This window comes from Labeo rohita, chromosome 1 (genome assembly GCF_022985175.1).
Source record: "Labeo rohita strain BAU-BD-2019 chromosome 1, IGBB_LRoh.1.0, whole genome shotgun sequence".
NCBI classification, from domain to species: Eukaryota; Metazoa; Chordata; class Actinopteri; order Cypriniformes; family Cyprinidae; genus Labeo; species Labeo rohita.
The window spans coordinates 26471400-26497064 of NC_066869.1; the positions used below are offsets into that span (position 1 = coordinate 26471400).

General features: G+C 35.9%; 1 protein-coding gene across 2 annotated transcripts; it reads left to right on the top strand.

Annotated features, from left to right (window-relative positions):
• smad1 (SMAD family member 1) lies at positions 1-24740 on the top strand. Of its 2 annotated transcripts, XM_051117797.1 has the most exons (8): positions 55-143; positions 2586-2647; positions 8087-8670; positions 13707-13985; positions 14477-14593; positions 20460-20681; positions 20852-21108; positions 23239-24740. In XM_051117797.1, the coding sequence occupies exons 3-8, from the start codon at positions 8271-8273 to the stop codon at positions 23380-23382; spliced, it is 1419 nt and encodes a 472-aa protein (XP_050973754.1). In that variant the 5' UTR covers positions 55-143; positions 2586-2647; positions 8087-8270; the 3' UTR covers positions 23383-24740. The 2 variants fall into 2 exon arrangements, with proteins under 2 accessions (XP_050973746.1, XP_050973754.1); XM_051117789.1 differs by lacking the exon at positions 2586-2647 and having other exon boundaries at positions 1-143.
• The last annotated feature ends 925 nt before the right edge of the window (positions 24741-25665 follow it).

Genomic DNA, 25665 nt, shown 5'->3' on the forward strand with positions numbered 1-25665 from the left:
CGCACCGCCCCTCACTATATCCCGCGGCGTGATACGAGTTTAGTGCGGAGGGTGCGGCGGTCCGCGACACACTGACGCCAGGCGAGCACAGCGAGTCTGCTTGTATGAATGCTGTGAAGGATCGCGTCGAGGTGGCGCACAAGGTACAGTAAACTTTAGTTTTCTATTTAAACGCGTCGACAAACTGAGAAATTACAAACGGCACTTTTGTAAATGGTTTTTAGAGTAACGCGCAATCTATAACTTCTTTCCAAGTGTTTATCGCGCGTTGAGAGCAGCATCCAACTTGGTTGCTCTTCATAACAACTCAGGAGAGTAAATCACTCAGTATTAGCTATGGTTCATGTGGTGTGTCTGCACATCAGCCTCTTGTTCTCATAGTCTTGCTGTTTGTAGTGCATGAAGTGCAATTTTGTTTGACTGTCACATGATGTTTGTGCTGTTGCTGATGTTTGCAGTCAGTTTTAACAATATAGTAAAAAATATTTAATTTTTTGTAGTATTTGTTTATATACTTTATAACTGTTGACCTTGATTGTTATTAAATCCACACACATTTTAGTCATTCCTTTTTATATTATTCGTTCCATTATGCTTCATTTCGTGCTTTACCACCCACTTCGGTTTATTGTGCAGTTGGAGGGGATTTTTTTGATTGTTCAAAAATGGCAATAAATCATACACGTCACTTACAGTGAATATTTGCCCCCGTACATGATGCATGCAGAGCCTGTGAGACCTGAGCCAGATTTCCTGACATCATTGAAGATGACATATCAGATTACTCAAAGGACAAGAATTTGTCCTTGTCCATGATTTGCTTGGATTGTTTTATTCTCACACTTTGTGTGTGTGTGTGTGTGTGTGTGTTGTGACAGACAGAGAAAAGGAGCATGTGTGTGTGTGTGAGTGATTGTCTTATATCAGCATTTAACTTACTGTATTGTTTGGGTGAGTTACCTTGGTGGACTGAGGGTTGCATTTTAAGGCTAGGCTATAACAACATGTGTACAGTACATTAAAAAGCCATTAAAATAATCATTATTGATTGTACATACATTTTCAATACATTAAAACAGGTGGGGCAATTAAACATTTAGCTAAACTTTAGTGTTTGACATTGGCTGTAATTGAATATTGTAATTCTGATAAATGCACATTTTAATTTTAGTCAAAAAAATTAGTTTGGGATCAAACAGTAATTAGCGGTAATTAACAGTAATTGGCAGACCCCCTGTGGTACCCAGTTTTGAAAATCAAATCTTAAACGATGTGTGAACAGTGACCTAAAAAAATTTAAAATTTAAAACATTCAGTTTTATGTATTTACATTTCCAGATTTTTCCAAACATTTTACACTTTTAATTTATTAATATTCATTATTTAATAAAAGAAATAAAAAGTGAAAAATAAAAGTAATTACATTTTGCTTGTTGTAGGCTGTCAAACGATTAATCATGATTAATCGCATCTGAAATAAAAGTTTGTGTTTACATAATATATGTGTGTAAATAAAATAATATACAATGTATATTTGTATAAAAACTATGTAGAAAAATAATATACTGTGTATATTTATTATGTATATGTAAATAAACGCATACGTGTATATATTTTTAAATATTTATATATATATATATATATATATATAAATATGAATATTTATTACATAAATATAACACATTTCTTGAATATGTACATGCATGTGTATTTATGTATGCATAATAAATACATTATACACAGATTTTTTTATTACGCAAACAAACTTTTACTTTGGATATGATTAATCGAGATTAATCACTTCACAGCCTTACTGTATTAAAAGTTGGTCATTATTATTATTATTTTTGTTGTTGTTGTTGGTAAACAACAATATTATTCATTATAATAATCATCATCATCCTGCCTGTCCACTGTAATTGGAAATTATCGCAACTGTATATCATAATATATATCTGACATATTGTTCACAGACCTAAAATGATGTTTTGATTCATTAATATTATTTTGTTGTTGGTGGTGGTGTTATTATTGTGAGAAATGGGCAGATATCTAATAAATAAATAAATTAATGCATAAATATGTAAACAAGCTAAAAATAATTAAACTATATTCACTACTGTAACTATATTCACAACTGTATATCACATGAGGAAATATGACAGGAATTTTATTCACAGACAGACGTAGTGTCTCTGCTTTCTGATTGCAAAGTGTAAAGTGAAAGCATCCGTCTGTGAAACGTATATGATGTATTCATGTGTCTAAATATGAAATGCCTTTTAAATGACTTCCAGAAGTGTAACAGGTCAAACTTCTTTTGTAATCACAGTGGTTTCTTGCCTCATAGAATCAGCGAAGCTCCACGGTGACTCACAGCATACTGAGAACAAACAATTCACCATCAGTTTACAGAGCATTAGCTGTTGTGCATGAACCTTTGGCCAGTTTGATTTAAATGTGGCATCACAGGGAGTTTGAAACGCACTTGCTCTCGAGTGTCTGTCTCTCTCACTCTCACTTTCTCTTCATCCTGCCTTCTCCATTTGTCCAACCCCCAACCCTTGTTTTTTTTTTTTTATTAGAGAACATCGCAATAGAGCTGGCGCTTAATGGAGGGCCCCAGATCCAGCCCTTGATAAATAATGTAAGTTCTTTATAATGCAGAGTCCCCTGGGAGGGCCGAGAGAGCATCATTACTGCCTCCTAAATTGATTAACGGCACTGAACCAGCGCAAAATGATACATGGAGATGATGCGGGGGGTCAAGGCTGTCAAAGTTGCGTGATGGGAGCCACATTAGCTCTGCCCGCTGCACCAACCCTCAAGCTAATGCTAATATTTACATGCACTCAGGCCTGGAGAGCACTAGCTGAATGTTCAGTGATTGCATTTTAATGGCTGCCCTTGCATTGCAAATGTGGAACCGAAACTGCCGTTTTTTTCCATTTGCGCAATTTTTCAAGCAGCAAGTGCTCAAGTTCACCGACAAGACCCCTTTACGCTCATCTTACGCTCATTTCGTCTCCGCCCAATTTTTGTATCCCTAGGCAGGTGAACTTACCTTTGAGCATTGGTTGTTTTGACTGGACTCCAGACAGTGCAAACTAACATTGTCTGAGTCAATACGATCGTATATTGACCTTTTACGTAAGTGTGTGGTCAGACAAGTGGTCAGATTTTATGAATCCTCAATAATATGTATCAATTCCCATCACTCCAACAGTCTTTGTATGCCTAGATGTTTGTACTGTGGAGTTCCTTTCCAAATGATGTGGAATTGAATTAAACAAGCCAGATGGATAGAAACTCAGAGACCTGTTGGCGGTCATCAAAGCTCTAACCAGACACAGCAAAAGATCTTACCAAACCCAAGGGTCTGGTGTGAGAACTGCATTTACGGATGTTCAGACAGCACCTGCTGTGGGAATACACAAAATGTGTGGTGTTTGGGTTCGGGAAGGGTGCTTTCAACATGTATGACAGATTCCCTCAGGGAACAGCTGCATGTGTTTTTGAGTTTGAAGTGGCCTACAGCCTTTGCCAATGAGAAGCCCCTGGCTGCCTGTGATACGTAAAGATAAAGAGGCTCTTGATGTGTAATGGAGATACTTGTAACAGTCACGGAAAGGTGTTGAAGAGTTGCTCCACCTCTTATAGAGAGTGTTTTGGGTGTCATAATATGCGCCTTGTAATATTACATTATCACTGATATTAGAATCTCAGATGTGCTAAATAACTTAATTTTCCCTTTCTTTAAGTTTGTCATTTTCTTTCACAATGTTCATTATTATTGGGTTTAAACTGTATGCTTTTTAAAATATTTTTTGAAATGTAAAAATGTTGTTATTACCATGTTACAACTTCACTTTTTATTCATTAAAAATTAATTTAAAAAATAAATTGTTTTAAATTTTACATTTTACATGAACCACAGAAAAACAAGGAATGGAAGAAAAAGTTTTTTAACAGTAAGATGTTTCGTGTTTTTTTTAAAGAATTCTCTTCTGCTCACCAAGTCTGCGTTTATTTCATCCAAACTACAGCAAAATCAGTCATATTCTGAAATATTTTACTATTTAAAATAACCGTTTTCTATTTGAATAAATTTTAAAATGTAATTTATTCCTGTGATCAAGATTAAAATAAAAAAAATAATTAATTAAAAACTTTTGACTGGCAATGTATATAAAATAAAATATATTTGTCAGTAATTCTGATTCTGAATTCTTCTATTTTTTTTTTTTTATATCATCATATGAAATTTATGAGAACATGTAATCTGAAAATTATTAGTATCAACTCAAACAGTTCATTTATATTCTAACAAGACAACATCAAAACAACAAAATATTACTGTACAGTATTTTCAAACAAAATATGTTTATTTTACTTGCACAGACTTAGATGCTGCAATGGTTCAGAAGGCATTAATATTCTTAAAATTCAGTCCAAAAGTGTGTATAAAAAAAGATAAAAAAAAACAAATACATACATACATACATAAACACATACATACATAAAAAAGAGATTAAAAGTTAACAATTTAAAAGAAACAAAACTTTTTAGTGGTTATAATGTTACAATAAAACTCTTTTAAAAATCTTTAAAAAATTTAATGATGTGTATTTAGTATTAGTGCGTTTGCTAAGTTCCCATGCTAAAAACTTTTTTTTTTTAAATGTATCTCTTCAAAGGTTTATTATTAATAGTAGTAGTAGTAGTAGTAGTAGGCTACTATGTTGTATATTAGGCTTATATACATTAGGGATGCACCAAAATGAAAATTTTGGACCGAAACCAAAAATTCTGGATGCATGAAACAGAGAACAAAAATGCTTTGTAATAATTATTTATTATCTTATTAAATAATATAAAGTAAGTTTGTAAGACTTTTTAATTTAACTCATAATTTGAATGATACTGAATTAAAAAAAAAAATAAATAAATAAATAAAATAAAATAACCACACTTTATTGAAAGTAACAGCATAAAATTAAATATCAATATATATTTTTTTTACTTAGTTCTATCAAACAGAATCAGAAATACCTTTTTTTTTTGATTAATTATCCACATAATATATAGTCCTACAAAGATATTATTATTAAAGCATGTGAGCAGAGCATAGTGGGTTACAGCACAGTAGTGCTATTGCAAACAAAAACAAGAAGTTTCGGCTGAACCTCACTGACAGATCTTCCATGGCATGAAGTCTTTGCAAGCTCACCTGGTCCTTATTCAATAAGAACAGATGAAAAATTCTCCACATTTTTATCTTTAACCCATCTGTTATCTTTCTTAGCTTGTCTTAAGAAGAAAGAACTTCTAGGTGTAGGTTCTATTATGGAAGACTACAATAAATTTGAACAACCAACCAAAATATATATATTCTGTTTTGCAGGATATTGGTGATGCTTCCTGCCTGTTGCTCATCTTCTCCCTGACAACAGCATAAGGTCCCAGGCTTTTAAATAAATATTTGGCTGCGAGATAGTGCTAAATATAGCAGCAACTTTTAAGCCTACCTTTTGATGTGGTCAACGATAACAGCTACTACTCTCTCCATACTTAATAAACAGCAACTGTTTTCATTGAATGACTCCAACTGTGATGTGCAGAGTTCATGAGTTTATAACCCAATGATATTTTCTGATTTTGTTAAGATTTTTGCAGCGTGTGTAAAAATTGATTGAATTAAAATACATATTTGTGTTGTGATACTTTGCCCTGATTGTAACCTACATCAGACAAGCTTTCTAAAGTGAAACAGTAGCTGAGGGCGGTCACACTCATCGAGGACAACATTATTCTTAGCACTCAGCATAGTTCAAATAGCTGCTATCTGATGTCACCTTACTTATCTAGTGTTGATGGGCCAAAACAGAATCAGTAGAAAAAAGAACTTTCTTGCCTCTCAGACTCTGATAGACTGGAAAGTCCTTGGCAAAACAAAATAAGCTTAGACCTTTCATATGTGTGGAATGAAACAGGTTTTGTCTAGAAAGAGCAAGAATAATGTTTATGCAATTCAGAAGTGTTTCAGTTATCATACTGGATGTGAAAGTATCCCACCCCAAGAAATATATTTCAGGCCTCATGCTTTATTCCAGGGAGGATGCTATGCCGAACCATCTGGTAACTTCAAAAGAAGTGTGAACTCTCATTGTGCACTCTTATTTCCCTTCCATGAATGCTGGTTAGTGAATGGCTGCTTTGGGATCTCTCTGAATGGATGCTTTTATCTTTATCCCAAATGCGTTTCCTCTCTATTCTCGGGATGTGGAACGGCTCCCGTTCCTAAATTTTTTACACTTTTTTTGGACCGAGTGTATGGTTAACTAGAACCTACGTTATGTTTCAAAGCCTACTGCTTTCAGTCTCCTGAATGACATCCTGTTGTAAGTTGCAGCATCTTTACGTTTGAGGAAACTGATATGAGTCAGGACATTGTTCAGCGCTGTACAGCATCACTCGGTAGTGTGTCACACCAGTATCATTTAGCGTGCCGTATGAACACATCCCACTTCCCATATGCTGAAAGCCATTTTGAGAACTTACCGTAGAGCAGATGTAATTGGAAGCTTTGTGCTGTGATTCTGAAGGCAGCCATTCCGAGAAGCCGTAAAAGAATGATGTCATCATCACAGTGATCTCAGGCTAGATGTATTGCGTCATTTGTTCAGGATTGGTGACATTAAAGTGTTTGTGCATGAGGATACCTCAACTGAACTGATTTCAGAAAGGCTTCTAATGCGGTGTAATGGTAAAGTCATCTACAGCAAAATGTAAAGAACTTCAGTGAATATTTAATAAGTTTGCATACACCGTGCAGAATCTGCAAAATGTTAATTATTTTACCAAAATAAGAGGGATCTAACAAAATGCATGATATTTTTTATTTAGTGCTGACCTGAATAAGATATTTCAAATAAAAGACACTTACATGTAGTCCACAAGAGAAAATAATAGATGAATTTATAAAATTGACCCCATTCAAAAGTTTACATACACTTGATTCTTGATACTGTTAATACTTCAGTGATATTGACTTTAGAGTCCTGAACAGTTAAAATGACCATGTTTTTCAGAAAAATCCTTCAGGTTCCACAAATTCTTTGGTTTTCCAGTATTTTTGTGTATTTGAACCCTTTCCAACAAAGACTGTATGATTTTAAGATCCATCTTTTCACACTAAGGACAAATGAGGGACTCATATGCAACTATTTCAGAAGGTTCAAACACTCACTGATGCTTCAGAAGGTAACAATGCATTAAGAGCTGGGGGGTGAATACTTTTTGAATTTGAAGATCAGGGTAAATGTAACTTATTTTGTCTTCTGGGAAAAAAGTATCTTCTTTAGCTTCTGAAGGGCAGTACTAAATAAAAAAATATATATGATATTTAGGCAAAATAACAAAAATGTACACATCTTCATTCTGTTCAAAATTTACACCCCCAGCTCTTAATGCATCACTTTTCCTTCTAGAGCATTAGTGAGTGTTTGAACCTTCTGTAATAGTTGCAGATGAGTCCCGCAGTTGTCCTCAGTGTGAAAAGATGCATCTCAAAATCATAGAGTCATTGTTGGAAAGGGTTCATACAAATGCTGAAAAACCAAAGAATTTGTGGGACCTGAAGTATTTTTCTGAAAAACAGCAGGCAGTTAACAACTATCACTAAAAAAAAAAACAGCTGTGGATCATTCAGGTAACAACACAGTATTGGGATCAAGTGTATGTAAACTTTTGAATGGAGTCGTTTTTATAAATTTATCTATTATTTTCACTTGTGGACTATATGTAAATGTCTTTTATGTGAAATATCTTATTCAGGTCAGTACTAAAAAAAATAACATGCATTTTGCTAAAATTAACATTTTGCAGATTCTGCAAGGTGTATGTAAACTTTTGACTTTAACTGTATCTGCAGTCTATATCTGACTTTCTACCAGAAACTTGTGCAGAATCCAAATAAGACCAGAAATCTAGGCAAAACTCATGTAGTTTATTCCAGCCTTTAGTGTGGAATCTCTTAAACATCCCAAAGTATAAATGTCTGACTGAGTTGTCTGTCTCTTTACAGGTGCACTTGACAGTCTGATCTAGCTCTGGAACAACACAGCTTTCAGCAGTACCCTGTCCATGTGTCGCAGTGGTTGAGTTTTTGATTCTCTTGGAGGAGGTAGAACAGAAATTCATTGTTCCTGTGTGGCTGAATCCTACGGAGTAACTGTGACAGCTTTGGCTGGGGCGCACGTGGCGCCACTATGAACGTCACCTCGCTCTTCTCCTTCACCAGCCCGGCGGTCAAGCGACTGCTGGGCTGGAAGCAAGGGGACGAAGAAGAGAAGTGGGCAGAGAAGGCGGTGGATGCTCTGGTCAAGAAGCTGAAGAAGAAGAAGGGTGCTATGGAGGAGCTGGAGAGGGCACTCAGCTGTCCCGGTCAGCCAAGCAACTGTGTTACTATCCCGCGATCACTGGACGGAAGGCTCCAGGTGTCACACCGGAAGGGGCTGCCTCATGTCATCTACTGCCGTGTATGGCGTTGGCCGGACCTGCAGTCACATCATGAGCTCAAGGCCCTGGAGTGTTGCGAGTTCCCCTTTGGATCTAAGCAGAAAGATGTGTGCATCAATCCCTACCACTACAAGAGGGTGGACAGTCCAGGTGAGTGACTAAATCGGAGTCGGTAGTTCATGATCACTACGTAATAGAAGCTGATTGGTTATCTAGGCTTGTGGTTGGAATTCATTTGATTCATCCTAATGACTTGAATCTTTTGAATCTGTTCATTCAGATTCAGTCAGTGTCTTAAAAAGTGGGTCATATGGGTTTTCGAAAAATATCTTTTTTTGCAGTTTGTAATGTAGCTATCCTTCAATGTAAACAGTCTGCATAGTTAATTAAGTCGGCTCTGAATCGCCTTAACGAGTTGTCATATTTTCGAATCTTCTGCCTGTTACTGATATATGTCACTGGGTAACACATTTGCATAATCCCGGCCTACCCGCAAAATACAAACACTATGACCTGCCCACAAACACTTCCACTAGTCAGTGTGTTTACAATACTCTGTGTTCTGTGCTTTGAAAGCAAGTTTGTTTCGTTTTCATTGCCGAAAGTTGATGTTGTGAAGAATCAGTAGTTAAAAGTTAGTAGTTACAGTAATTACAGTTTCTCTAATCCTGGCTTTTATCTTCTTTGGCTTCTGATCTTCTTTATTTGGACTAAAAAGCGTCTCCGAGCCACAACCTGTAAGTCTGATTGATACGTTTTGTGTACATTTTCAATTTAGTGCTCAAAATATAAATTTTTTGTGATGTATACCTAGTGCAGTTTTAGGTTTTCAGGTAAACCACGATGTTACTGTAGTACTGTAATAGTTCTGATCATTTGTTGTGAACCCACTATTTCCTAAGAATGTGTTGATTAATGTAGACTGTTGTTGTTCTACTTACTTCATGTAATAATAAAGAGTGTAGACATATTTTGGTTTACAAACTGTGTTGTTTCATCAGTTAGTCACGTTAGCACTTGGCTAACGTATCCACCATTATTGTTTTGTTAAGTGTTTACAGTTTAGCAGCTGAACTTTAGCTGTGGGCACGATTCGCTTGCATAAGTGTGAAGCAAAATGTATTTATATCATTATTTTAAGAACAGATTGAAGCACTATTGTTTTATGTAAAGGTGCATGTCATTGTCAGTGGTAGCCAGGGTTGCCAGGTTTTCACAACAAAACCTGCCCAATTACTACTCAAAACTAGCTCTAAACTAGCCCAATCGCATTTCGAGGGGGGTCACTGTTAAAAATCACATTCCGGGGTGCAAATTACACATTTTTTATTGGGGTTCCCCTGGTAAATTGACATTCCAGGAGCTAAATATGACATTATTGGGGTTGCTTCAACCCGCAGACTTGGCAGCACAGATCAACACGGCACTCGCTAACTTGCTCAAGTACTCCTCTCTGTACCAATCACAACAGGCTTGGCCAGCTGACAAATCAGAGAAGAATAAGCTTATACTCAGAATTGATCAAACGAATCATTTCGAAACTTTGAGAAATGACTCTATGTATAATTGTGTATTCTGAGAAAATTACGATGTTTTCTGACCTTAGATGCATTTAAACCTATTGTAGGGGACTCCAACACCATATTAGGACACTTTAAAATACCATATGACCTGCTCTTTAAAGGGATAATTCACCAAAAAATTTAAATTCTGTCATCAGTTACTCACCCTCATGTCGTTCCAAACCTGTAAGACCTTTGTTCATCTTTGGAACACAAATTAAGATGTTTTTGATGAAGTTTGAGAGCTTTCTGACCCTGCATAGACAGCAACGCAACTACCGTGTTCAAGGCCGAGAAAGGTAGTGGACATTGTTATAGCAGTCCATTTGACGTTAGTGGTTCAATCGTAATGTTATGAAGCTACAAGAATACTTTTTGTGTGCAAAGAAAACAAAAATAATGACTTCATTTAACAATTTCTTCTCTTCCATGTCAGTCAGTCAGATGCGCGTTCACAAGAATACCATGACACATGAACTTGGCAGCTGCGTTGCTGTCTATGCAGGGTCAGAAAGCTCTCGGATTTCATCAGAAATATCTTAATTTGTGTTTTAAAGACGAACAAAGGTCTTACAGGTTTGGAACCACATGAGGGTGAGTAATTGATGACAGAATTTTTATTGTTGGGTGGACTATTAATTTAAGGCCCATTCACACCAAAGACGATAACTTCATAACAGTAGCATTTGAATAATCTTTCACATCGTATAAGAACAGATTCCACACCACAACTATAACAACACAGAGCAACATTACCTTTGAAATCATTTTTAGAGCTTTTTTCAGACCCAGCTGATGAACGACAAAACCATTCACAGCCTCTCGGCATCTACTTGACTTTAAAGAGCTCAAGATGACAGCGCACTTTCATAATAAATGAAATATTTTCACCCGTCGGTGTGGACAGTATAGTTATAGTTATCATTCTTGGTGTGAATGTCCCTTTATTATCCTTTATTAACATTTGTATTTTCAGAAAATCTGCTTTGAGACTCTAGAAAGAGTGTTTAAGCATCATAGGCTGTTTTCACATGAATGACTGCAGCAGATCTGTCATTTCTATTGGTCTGTTCTATTTCGTCAAAGCCATTTTGTGAAAATGCAGACTCATTTTAAGAAAGATTGTACTCGTTCAGTAGGTCAAACTGATGAATTGCTCCTTCACAATCATCACTCAAATGATGTTGGCTTGTGCTCATAAGCAGTCATGTGCTTGTGCTTCAAAAGGGCAAGACTCCAGTGAACATTAATTATGATGTGTGGAAAGTAACAAGAATGGTTTTTCTCTTTACAGATTTGGTCAGAAACATTCATTCACAATCTAAGGTTCTCACTGTCATGGAAAACCTGAAATATCAAATATTTGAAATGTCATGGTCTGGAAATGTCATGGAAATTACTCAGATGTCTAAGTCATAAAAATACATATATTTGAGTCAGTTTTTACAGCAAGGAAATTGTGTCCATTTAATGTATTATGATATCAACTTGTATGAAAATGGTGTGCAGATTTGATTTATTTCTCTTCCTGTTAGTAATATTTACCTTCAGAAGAACAAGTGAGCCAAATCACTCTGTCAGTGAATGCCATATGGATTATATTGCCCATATGTACCGTTTTCCATGCATGTTCCTAAGTTTTCCTTTCCCATGGTTCCTGCAGATGGTCTCTTTCTTTTTCTGTCCTTCCCCTTCCATATCTCTCTCCGGCCTCTGCCAGGTGCTTTTCTCGTTTGTTTGATCCTGATACCGCTTGAGAGAAAAACTGTGGAGTCTAAAAACCTTCTGTGCTCTTGTGTGTTTGTGTGTGTGTGTGTCTTAATGGGAAACAAGAACATTTTCTTTACCTCTGCTTATGGACTTCAAAAGCACAGCCCCCTTTTTGTTGGCTAAGCAGAAGATGAGGGTCAGCTGACAACACAGAAACAGCTGTCCACAGTATGTGTGTGTGTGTGTGTGTGTGTGTGTGCGCATTATGAGAGCAGGAGCAGGAAATTCCAGGCGGGGGCAGAATGAGGGCTTTGTTCAGGGTCTGTGTGAGTGTGTGTGTGGAGGCTGAAACATGTGGCTGTATAGAGGAAGAGTTTTACAGGAACTCCTGTCACCCACACAGACAATAGCAGGAAAGACTGGTTGCCCGCCTTGCACACGCTTGTGTAGTGCAGGCCTGTGGATGTCTGGACACCTGTCTTTCCCCTCCTTTCCAGAACGGCAGCACGCCGTCCGCATCTATTGTTTAACAATACTCATTGCTGTTTCGCTGAAATACATGTTCCCGATCTCACTGCAAATGTTTTGACCATGTAAAACTATTAGATTGTATAAATAAAAAGTTATGTGGGCAACATAGGCGGAAACACCAGTTACCACATTTTATTGCTCTGCTATTTTTAGAGAGTACAGGCGTGTGTAACAACTGTGAATATGACTTTTGGATGCAGCAATTTGTGTTTTACAAAAAAACTGAAAATAGTGGACAACAAAACAATACAAACAAATTATTATTTACTCACCCTCATGTTGTTCCAAATCACTTTTTCTTCTTCTGTGAATCAGAGATGGTATTTTGAAAATTATCTCTGTGTTTTCTGTCCATACAATGACGGTTGTTTTGGATCCCACTGACTTTCATTGTGTGGACACGAACAGTTGAAACATTTTTCAAAATATCTTTTTTGTTCTGTTCCAGAAAAAAAGGAAGGTCATAGAGGTTTGTAACAATGAGTAAATGATGACAGAACTTTGGGTGAACTGTCATTGTTTCATTGGTATATCTTTAGTTCTCAGTGTTTTTTATTTCATTTTATGTCATTTCATTTTATTATTCTTTTTATTCCATTTTATTGTTTTTTATTTTATTTTATTGTTTTTGTTTCATTTTATTTTATTGTTTTATTTCATTTTATTTATTGTATTTTATATATTTTTATTGTTTTTATTTTATTTTATTTTATCATTTTTTTAATTTCATTTTTTTTTGTTTTTATTTTATTGTATTTTATTTTGTTCTTTTTTAATACATTATATTTTATTTAATTTATTTTTTTACTGTTTTATAATTTTATTTTTTATTTCTTTTTTATTTCATTTTATTGTATTATCATTTTTTATTTTATTCATTTTATTTTATTTTATTTTATTTTATCTTATTGTATTTTATCATTTTTATTTTATTTATTTTATTGTTTTTATTTCATTGTATTGTTTTATAGTTTTTTATTTCAGTTTATTTTATTGTATTTTATAATTTTTTTTTTATTTTATTTTATTTTATTTTATTTTGCCAGTAAATAAAAAAATCCTTCAAATCATTTGGTAAGCCTACAATAAAGATTAATGTCATGTCAATAAACAAGAAAAGAAAATTTGGCCACTAGTGCAGATATGCTGCTTATTTAGGTTATCCATTTTTTTCAATATATGTCTTGTAGGTTTTTCATATTATCACTGATTATGATGCACTGATGCACTGTAGTCAGATATGCTCTGATTTGGTGGTCACAGGGTGTGTATGACCATACGTGAATTCATACCTCATTCATTTGTCAAAGTCTGACGGATTCTTGTGTCACCTACTCAATTCCGATTGCTTATGATTGGCATGTTTCTCCTCTCTTCCTGCAGTGCTACCACCTGTGCTGGTACCACGAAACAGCGAGTTCAATGCTAAACTCTCTATGCTGCCACGCTTCCGGAACCCACTCCACCAAACGGAACCCCCAATGCCTCAGAACGCCACCTTTCCCGACTCCTTTCAACAGCAACCAGCGAACGCCCTTCCTTTCACACCGAACTCACCGACCAACAGCTACCCCAGCTCGCCCAACAGCGGCACAGGCAGTACAGCCACCTTCCCTCATTCACCATCCAGCTCGGACCCAGGCAGCCCTTTTCAGATGCCAGGTGAACTGCACTTAAGATATTAATTTTTCAGTGTATTTAACAATCAAAATTAATAAGATTAATTTTTTTAAAGAAGTGTCTTCACGTCACAGACCAATGCAGCATTTATTTGATCAAAAATACAACAAAAAAGTAATAATGTGAAATATTTGTGAAGTTGTTACAGGTACAACTTTTTTATTGTATTTTTCTTTGATTTTAAGATGTACAACATTGCTACCATGGTGTTTCTACTGCCACTATTGGACATCTGTCTCACTTCTGACTGCTAAGCATGTGAATTAAAAAAATAAGATTTGCTGTGCTTCTATAGAAATTTACACTACTATAGTTTACTTCAGCTTTTCAAACCTGGGAATGTAAAAAAGGTTAATTATAGGTATATTTATATTGTGTATATTGAGAGCTATTTGTATTCGGTGGGATAATTTTTATCGTTTTTATTTATCTACATTTCTTTTCTTTTTTTTTTTTGGTTGTTGCTTCAAAAGAAACCCCTCCGCCTGCTTATATGCCCCCTGAGGAGCCAATGACACAGGACTGTCCCCAACCAATGGACACTAACCTGTTAGGTCAGAACCTGCCATTGGAGCTCAACAACCAACCAGGTACAATCCATTAAAATTCTAAAACTCACAGCAGAATGAGAGACCATACTAAGATTCAGCCACTCTGGCAAAGAAATTGCCCCTTCCTTACTGTATTACATGGGCTGCTTAAAGCTATCAGCAGCTGCCTGCCCACACTGCAGGTGCAGGAAGTCCAAACACAAACATACTCTCACACACACAAAGTCGCAGACAGTCTGACTTTTTGTTCTTTAAATCTGGTTAATCTTGCAGCAATGTATGTCACGTGATTATGAACGAAATTGAATACATGAAGTTACAGTTATACAATATCAGAAAATAATGTTGTTCTTTGAATAACAGTAAACAGTACCTTTAATAATTAATTCATTTTCTGTATTTATTCCACATCCTGCTCACTGTTATCCTCCAAACAATGTTCAAATTGAAGGCGATAAAACAAATTAAGTGGATGTACATTTGCAGGCTGTGCTATACATGTGCAAGAAAGATTTGAAATGTAAATGTTACAAATTTGTGCACAGTTTTGAAGAAAGTTTAAAACCACAAAAAATGATATTTAACATGTAAATAACTTTACAGTTACTGCTTTTATAAAAATACCATTATTTGCATGAGTAGCATGATAAAGTCATATGACGTGCTAAAAAGAACATTGGTGTATGTGTTTATGCAGTTTGATGTTCAGAGAACACATTATTTTCCATATACTGTACATTATTGTTCCTCTCGGTCGCCCCCTTTTTGAAACTCGTTGATTTTTACAAAGCTCACTGTTCTGAAGAGCGCTGTGTTCTCTGATTAGCTAGCTATTTAGTGCGTTGTGATTGGCCGAATATCTCAAGTGTGTAACGGAATTGTTTCGCTCCCTGATGCCGTGTCCTGGCGCGATGAGACAAAAACAATAAAACACATTAGAAATTAGGAATTTGTTGCATCCAGGGTCGACATAATTACTGATTATAATGACTCATACTGTCTTTAGTTGTGTTGCGTTGTGTTGCATCACGTTCCGTAAACATAACACCATGTCTGCATTTGTGATCATACAAACGACAAACAAGCACTACTCTACACTGCTCAAAACTCGCCTTTGAGTAGTCAGTAGCAAATTCTTTAAACGTGAAAACGTATTTACAGGCTATGCGTCAGAAGCGCCAGACTGTCCTTGCAAAGTTGGAATTGCCTCACTTTATAGTGTGCACAGACGGCATTGTAGGCTACTCTCCCAGGTTCAGGAAACAGTCCTCCGTAAAATGCGCTGCACACACTCAAATATTTGCATTGTACTGTTCTAGAACGGTGTTGTAAATATAACTTAACCACTGATTTCCAATTGTGTACTCATTTGGAAGGCCAAACAAAGTACTATCGATTTCACAATGAAACACACGGTGTAGCAACGGCTGCAACAATACTACAGCAAGAATAAAAGTTACACCTTCTTTGTTTGCGTATATATTTGGGCAGTGTTATGCAAATCTTCCCACAACATGACGTAAATTTGTGGGGCATGTTTGAATGAGCTGTTTTAGGAATGCGTGACTGAGTTTTAACTTTTATAAAGAATATCTCTTTAGGTTTGAGACTTTAATCTTTGCAACTTTACAGATCTTATATATATAAACAGCTTGCAACAGTCTAAAGACAAAGAAAAAACATGAAATCGCATCATATGACCCCTTTGATTTGACTCTTTTGGATATCCAGCAACAATATTCAGTCAGAATTGTTGTACTTCAATTCTCCATTTTGTTCTGTCTGTTTGGAACCCATGTATGTGCTTCCACTCATACAGTGACGTCTGTAAAGTTTAACTGAAACTTGCTTGCTGTCAGGAAAATATAACCATAAAATGTAAATGATGTGCTGGAAAAACATGCCTGAAATGCATTAAATAGCAAAGACATCTGCCAATGCAAGACAGTAAATTATATGAGTATACATGTGCTTAAAGGAGAAGTCCACTTCCAAAACAACAATTCACAAATAATTTACTCACCCCCTTGTCATCCAAGATATTCATGTCTTTCTGTCTTCAGTCGTGAAGAAATTGTGGTTTTTGAGGAAAGCATTTCAGGATTTTTCTCCATATAATGGACTTCATTGGTGCCCCGATTTTGAACTTCCAAAATGTAGTTTAAATGCAGCTTTAAAGGGCTCTAAACTATCCCAGCCGAGGAAGAAGGGTCTTGTCTAGTGAAACGATCTGTCATTTTTTCGGAAAATAATTTTTTTTATACTTTTTAAGCAAAAAAGCTCGTGTAGCACAGGCTCTGGGATGCGTGTTCACGACGCTACGTACTATTGAATCACGTCGAAAGGTCACACGGAACGTGGGCAGAAATACAGACCCAGTGTTTACAAAGCGAACGCGCAAAGACTTAGAAAGTGCAAGTAAGTTTGTAAATGCTGTTTACAAACAAAAAGGTACAACGATGTCCTCCTCTCAGGCTGTAGAAGACAATAAGATTTTTTTAAGAGTTTTTCGCCATACTCCGTACACAGACGATGAACTTACACGTGATTCGTAGTAGTGATGGGAAGTTCGGATCATTTTACCTGCTCGGACCTTTGAGTTTCGTTCAGCAAAATGAACAAATCTTTTTTTGAGTCATTTTGTTGTTTGTGTTGATCAACACTAAAAACAAGACAAAACTATAATGCTATAAAAAACAAAAAAGATTAATTCATTGTTTACCTGGATCTTTAGTCTATGATTAGCTCACCTCACCTCTTATCTGAGAAGTTTTCAGGTTTGAGTCGTTCGTTCGTTCATCACGTGACAGCCCCATAAGATGAACGAACAACTCGAAAAACCCGAAGACTCGAAACAGATGAACTAATTCCAGTACAAAACCTAATAGGATGTTGCGCATGCACGACTGAACTAATCACTCCCCGAGACGACTTGTTCTTCCTGAGTCACATTAAAGATTCATTCAAAATGAAAGAAGAGTTCAAGAGCTACCCATTACTAATTCGTAGCATCATGGACGCGCATCCCAGAGCCTGTGCTGCATGAGCTTTTGTGCTTAAAAAGTATACAAATTTGTATTTTTCGAAAAAAAACTACCAATCCTTTCACAATATAAGACCCTTCTTCCTCGGCTGGGATCGTTTAGAGCATTTGAAGCTGCATTTAAACTGCATTTTGGAAGTTTAAAATTGGGGCACCAGTGAAGTCCATTATATGGAGAAAAATCCTGAAATGCTTTCCTCAAAAACCATCATTTCTTCACAACTGAAGACAGAAAGACATGAACATCTTGGATGACAAGGGGGTGAGTAAATTATTTGTAAATTGTTGTTCTGGAAGTGGACTTCTCCTTTAAAGAACATATAATATACAGCATTCTCAGGTTTGTGCACCCTCCGCTGTTTTTAAGTGTGTTTTGTCCATAGACTGCATGTTGTCCATGACTAATGGAAGTTAAAGTGTACAGCGCAGAGACCAGACTAATTGATAATGAAATTTGTCGTTGATTATTTCTGTTATCCATTAGTTATTGCAGCACTGTTGTTGGGCTGTGAGTTGGAATTGGCTGTGGCTTATTATTTACAGTGAGTCAGTGACAGCAGAAGCTTAAATGAACACTGTACATTACTTTCCTGAATGCTGTAAACACCTTTAATATGGGTTAATTACCGGTTTTACTTTCCCATTTTTATTTCTTATGCATCCTGCATTTGGAAAAAATGTCTTAAAGGGATAGTTCACCCAAAAATGAAAATTGTGTCATTAATTACTCACCCTCATGTCGTTCCAAACCCGTAGGACCTTTGTTCATTTTTGGAACACAAATTAAGATATTTTTTATGAAAGATGAACAAAGGTCTTGTGGGTTTTGAACAACATGGGTGAACTTTTAACAGTGTTTAAAACACAAATTTGTGTCCATTGCATGAAAACAGCCCTGCACTTCAGATTCAGTTATTCCAATTATTTCCTTATTCAGCACATTAAAAGTACAGTTTGTACATAGTGACACACAGGAGGTGAGGGGGTTGCACTGAGAGATTATGAGCTGTTGAAATATTTGTGGAAATTGTGGTACCGTCAGAGTTTTGGGATGCACGCTCAAGCTGCATCCTGTGGAGTGCTCACTTCTATTGTGATAGGCTAATGGGAAAAGAGTAGACAAAACACACCTGTGGCCCAGTGTCACAGACCAGAGGAAGCTGGGTAGAAATATGCCATAGATAAACAAATTACCCTCTCTTTGGGATTTGTACAGTTGGCACAGATGAGCTGTGGATATCAGAAAGAGGGCATTTTCATGACTGAGACCAACATGTTTGCCCTTCACTGGTGTGGGATTTGATACGGACAGCTATCCCACTTGTATTATGCTGATTTGGTTGTATTTTGTTGGCCCTTGAATAGTGCAGGGTAATAACCAATCACTGCAGCCTGTTACTAAAGTGTTACCATTAATAGCCTAGCAACAGTGACCTCATATAAATACCCTAGTAAAATCGATATGCCCTCTGCTGTAAGAGATGAGATGCAAGTCTAAATCTGTTAATCATATTGCTTAATCACATTCAAAGACATTGGGGGTTGTGTCAATACTGTCAAAGACATATTTAAAAAAGTAATGTAAAGTTATTAAACCTGTGAAATTGCCAATTTGTCTTAAAAAGTCATAAATATAAATATATTAATATTAAAAATACACACTGCTGTTGAACAGTTTGGGGTCAGTAAGTTTTTTTAAACAATACTTTTATTCAGCAAGGAATATTTCTGTTTCAAATAAATGCTGTTCTCTTGAACTTGAAGGGAAAAAAAGGGTTTTCTTTCTTTTTTTTTATTTTCAAAAACAGCCCTGGTGATCTTAAAGGGATAGTTCACACAAAAATGACAGTTGCCCCATGATTTACTCACACTCAAGACATCCTAGGTGTATATGACTTTCTTCTTTCGGACGAATACAATCAGAGTAATATTAAAAAATGTCCTGTTCTTCCGGGCTTTGTAATGGCAGTGAATGGGTTTTGAGATTCAAATGTCCAAAAAAAGTTCTAAAGTGCGATAATCCACCATAAAATGTGCTCCACACTACTTCAAGGAGTTAATAAAGGCCCTCTGAAGTGAATCAATGCACTTTTGTAAGAAAAATATCCATATTTTAAACCATAATCTTAAGCTTCCGCTAACTGTTGTACATGCATAGTGTAAGTTCCGGTAAGAAGTGATGAACGCAGAAGTGCAGAGGAGAGAGCAAAACAAAACACCGGTCACAATTTAGAAGTACAAAATGAAGATTTGTAAAGAAAAAATGTCGGAGGATTTTGATATAAGCCAAGAGGAAACTGGTTTTCCTTTGCTTCTGTAAACAAAACTTGGTTCTCGTGAGACTAGCATATTCTAACCAGCGCTTATGCTATATCTACGTCGTAAGTCATTCACTGGAACTCCACTTTCTTGTGAACATGTGTTCGACAGTTAGCGGAAACTTGAGATTACTTTTTATAAAGTTGTAAATATGGATATTTTTCTCACACAAACCCATTAACTTGCGTCAGAAAGCCTTTATTAACCCTCCGGACCTGTGTGGAGTACTTTTTATGATGGATTAATTAACTTTATTGGACTTCTATGCATTATTGAATCTCAACACCCATTCACTGCCATGATAAAGCTTGAAAGAGCCAAGACTCTTTTTTAATATAACTTCAATTGTATTGGTCTGAAAGGAAAAAGTCATATACACCTAGGATGGCTTGAAGGTGAGTAAATCAAGGGGTAATTTTCATTTTTGGGTGAACTATCCCTTTAAGAGTTCCTTATAGTTAAATTTTTACACCATGCTACTTTGCTTTAATACAGTAAGTGTATTTGTGCTTGTGCTGAATGAGTTCCTAACCATCTGTGCAGATGTTCAGCCTGTGGCGTATGCAGAACCCAAACACTGGTGCTCCATTGTGTACTATGAGCTGAATAATCGTGTGGGAGAGGCTTTCCAGGCCTCCTCAACCAGCGTACTGGTGGACGGCTTTACCGACCCCTCCAACAACCGTAACCGCTTCTGCCTTGGTCTGCTCTCGAATGTCAACCGCAACTCGACCATCGAGAACACTCGACGCCACATCGGAAAAGGTTTGACTTGTCACTGAAGTGATTTCTATATAAAAACAACGGTTCTACAGTATCTGCCAAAGTTGAACATGATACTGAATACATGGCCTGTCTCAAAAATGCTGTTAATAAGTTAAATAAATAAATGTTTATAATGTAAACTCACCATGACCTTTTTATATATTTTGCAGGAGTCCATTTGTACTATGTGGGAGGAGAGGTATATGCTGAATGTTTGAGCGACAGCAGTATCTTTGTCCAGAGCCGCAACTGCAACTATCACCACGGTTTCCACCCCACCACCGTATGCAAGATCCCCAGCCGCTGCAGCCTAAAGATCTTCAACAACCAGGAGTTTGCCGAGCTCTTGGCACAGTCCGTCAATCACGGTTTTGAAGCCGTTTATGAACTCACTAAGATGTGCACCATCCGCATGAGCTTTGTAAAGGTAAGCTAAACTATATAAACGAAAAACTCAAGTGATCCCTCACCCAAAAATTGTAATTATTTTATCATTTACTCCTTATGTAGTTCCAAACCTGTATAACTTTTATTCTTCTGTGAAGAATGTTTGTGTCAAATACCAGCCAAAAGTTTGATTAAGATTTTTTTGTTGTTGTTTTTGAAATAAGACTCTTATGCTCACCGAGGTTGCATTTATATGATTACAAATCCAGTAAAAAAAAGTAATAATGAGAATATTATTACAAGTTTAGAAATTTTTAGCTGACATTACTGAAGTCTTCAGTGTCACGTGATGTTTCAGAATACGCTTTGGACCCCACTAGGGTTGGGTGATATGATCAAAATCTTCTATCACGATAACAGTAATTTTATTTTACGGAAACAATATGTCAGTTTAAATAAGGTCTTGATGATATCAACATTTTTTATACAATAGAAATTTCATAATTATTGACACCAGTGTCAATATCACAACAAAATAATACTAAACTAAAAAAAAAACAAACAAAAAAAAAAACCCCTCAAGCTCACTATAGAAAAGAAAACACTGAGTGATTAAATAAGAATTAGAAACAAATTACAAGCAATAGGACGAAAACTACAGTAAAACAAATAAATAAGAAATGCTACATACATTATATAAAGTAGGGATACACGATATTGGATTTTTGCTGATATGTAGATATTTTTCAACTCATTTTGGCTGATAGCCAATGCCGATATATTTCCTTTTGTTTGGACAACACCAAGTCTCTCTTGTGCGAAAATTATAAACATATTTTTTTTTAATTTTGGTTAGTTTTTTATAAGAACTTAAACAATAAATAAACAATAATGAAGTTATTTTATAATGACAGTACACTGAAGCTTTGAAAATAACTATAAACTATATATCAATTGCTGCATTTATTTATCTATTTTATTTTTTCCAGAAAAATGCAGTGGCAACCTTAACATTTTATTTTAAGATTAAACATTAAGTAGACGGTCTAAAGCAAAAGAGTTGTTAAAATTCTGAAAATCTTTTAGAGCTCATAATGTTTAAAAAATGTAACATGTTACACATTAATGAATAAATAAGCATATAAAATTATTTAATTTAGCTATAGATTCTGACCTTTAAATCAACACGTACTCATGATTTTATGACATCAGTTACTGCTTTATTTAATCAGAAACAGTCTTTTTACTTTCATTTTATTAATAGGCCAACAGCGCCCCCTACAGAATTAAAACTCCTTACCGAACAGGTCATTCTGTACATGCAGTGATCCAAAACAGCGAATCTAATCATTATTCAGAAAAACTTTGCTTCAAGAATGAGCCAAACTGCTGACGTGATCTAACCGCTAGCACACCCATTTAAAGGCATTATCTGCCGATTCCGATATCAGTTTGTATAAAACACAGCATATTCTTCACCATGTAAATAAAATTTATATTTCTTCTTATTAAAGTTACAAAAGTGATTTAGTCAAAAGCAGTGAGAGATTTTCTGTCCTTTGTTGTTTAATTAACAGGAATGACAGACAGCAGGAATATCAGACTGCTGTCACTTTAAGAGCTGCCTGGATCCAATATACTGCTCCACATGTGTTTTCTTTCTCAGCTGTTTGCTTTCACTTACACCCTAAATTACTGTGTTTACGATGATACTTGCAAAGACAGGCATTTTGACAAATACAAATGTGTGTATTTAACCATTTAAGGCCTACAAAGCAGCAAAAATAACTCGGTTCGATACTCCCATGCTCTATGAGCATCATTTTCACATGTGCGCATCTCTCTGACAGTGCTCAGAAACTCACAGCTCGCACATATAGCGAAATTAGTTCTTTAGCTGCTGATTGCGTTTCAATGGCTTAAAATAACTTTCGAACCGCAATATGTTTTCACATAGCACAGTAATGTCACGTGACTCTGTAACAGCTATAGAACTGATAGTACAAAATCTGTACCGTTGACAAATTTCTACCAGTTACAGGTTTGGAACCCTATGAGTGACTAAATATCAGAATTCAGTGAGAATTCCCATTTTTGAGTTAATCTTCCCTTTATGTAGCACATAATTATTAGGAGAAATACAGCTGATATATTTGTACTTGTGTTCCAGGGTTGGGGTGCAGAGTATCATCGACAGGATGTGACAAGCACCCCATGCTGGATTGAGATTCACCTTCACGGGCCCCTACAGTGGTTGGATAAAGTCCTCACCCAGATGGGCTCTCCTCACAACCCCATTTCCTCCGTCTCCTAGACAGAGCTGGTCATAAGGCAACTGCAGATGTAACCCTGTCTGTCTGGGTTCCCATGCAGAAGCCTATTGGTTGACGGGAGGTGGGAGGCGGGAGGAGGGTGGGGTTTGTTTTCTACTTGAAGGCAGTTTGTTTGGGGGCATCAATTTTGGCTGAAGAGTCCTCAGTTCTCAGCCCGTGAGAATCTGGAAGATACTTGACAACTTCGTGTGACCAAGCATGTTAAATGATGAGGCCATCATACTTGTGGCAAGTATCCTCCTTTGGTCTTGTTTGCGAGAGAAGTTGGGTTTTTAAGCCAATTGTTTGTTTTCTTTCATTTTCTTTTGCATTTTTTCCTCTTTTTTTGCAGTTTACAAATCAGTATTCCATTGGCGAAAAAAAGATCTGCATCGTAGCTTAGAGACTAGTACGGTGTTGTACAGAGTAGCGTAGCGTGAAAATGTCTGGTAGACGAAAACGTGCAGAAATATAATGCTTTAATGAACTGAACGGCATGAAGCTGTGAGAAGGATAACGAGGTTATTAATGCAAATTCCTCACAGTTGGCGAGAAGAAAAAAATGTAGCAAATATGGACAAAAATGTCTATTGTAGAATAAAAAATACGTATATTTGAACACAAAACTTTTGAATGGGATAAACGTATAGGGAGTTAGGGCATGTTATTAGTGGGTAGGGATGCATGAGCAAACTCATGCGTATGTTGCGCTACTTTTATTGCAGTTGTGTTCGACTGATTCAAAAAATGGGTGTGTAAATGTACTTATTAGTAGAGAAAGTGCTGTGCAGTCTGTTTTTTTGCAAGTGTGGTTTGATCCCCAGGATTGTAAGTCTTTGATATCTATGAAAGCAGAGGCAGGCTTTGTTTACTTTGTCCGTATATCGTGCACCGCACCACTGTGCTGCACAGAAGAACGTCCTATTTTCTCTGTTATTATTATTTTTTTTTTTTCTAAAATGCCATGAATAATGTTTTCATAAAACATCTTTAAAAAAGCAAGAGAAAAAGTGTACTTGATGCCTATGCGTTTTCGGCATTTTTAGAGTGAAATAATTACCTTTTTTGCTGACTGAGTTCTAAATGGCACTAGTGATATTGTTTTGTAAAAAGTAGTTAATTTTTGATTAACAGTTTTTTTTATTCATAGTGAAATCCCATCCACTGTTAAAATGTAAACATTTTTGTATTTTTTTGAAGAAAATATATAATGTTGTTCCTTCATATCTGCACTTTCATAAGCGGCTTCTTGTCTCTGTCCCTTTTTTGTGCTGTTCTTGCTTACTTGTACTATCAGAAAGCAGTTCTATTCCATGAATATCAAGTCTCTACTGGAAGATTCAATAAAATTGTTTCATTACCACTGTCTTTTTTGTCTCTTTATGCTTATGAAGTTTTAAGGCAAACAAATCACTTTTGCAAATGTAATCTGTTAATGTAAATGTTATTAGATATGCAGTGACGTTAATACAATTGTAAGGCATTACATAAAGTCTAATTTAATGTTAAAATAGCATAGAAATAAACCTACTGTAGGCCTATGATTATGATCACTGACAGCACTGAAATCTATAATACACTTGCATAAATGTACAGGACAGATGAGAAGATTAAATTGAAACATTATTATTGAAACAACACAACAGCAACACGCTAGTTTCAACACGCTAGTCTTTCTTCACTGTATTTGAAATGAAGACCTGTAACAACAGCAAGATGATGACGGTGCCTGTAGGATCAAAAAGAAGAAAACAGCTCCCTCTAGTGTCAAATCTGACATTTGTATTGAAAGTTTGCAAAAAAGTGAATGTGCCGCACGTATCATAATGTGATGCAAGTTCAGTAGAGCAAAACCCTATTTTTTCAGGTACAAAAGGTAAGTTGGGAACTATGTACGTTTATGTATATATTATGTAACGTTATGTATACAGTATGTATACCCAAAACACAAAAAGTTCATATTCAAACTAATTAAACTGTCTTAAAATTACTTAAAAGGCAGTATTATTAATTGTTGGGTAAAACCTGTACATTGCTGAAGGAGACTGTATGTAAGTATTGTAATTATTTATTTATTTACTTACCTTGAAATATCAGTTTCAAATCATTCTGCTATTACACAGTAGGCTTCTTTTTTAAATTATTAGTTTATGTCTATATGCTGTGTGCACACAGTTAGAACATCTCAAACCTTGGCCATATGGAGAACAAGTTATTTTGAATAAGCATGTTTAGTTTCATAAATGTTTGAAGCTGTATATTAAATTTGGTTAGAATGCGCTATA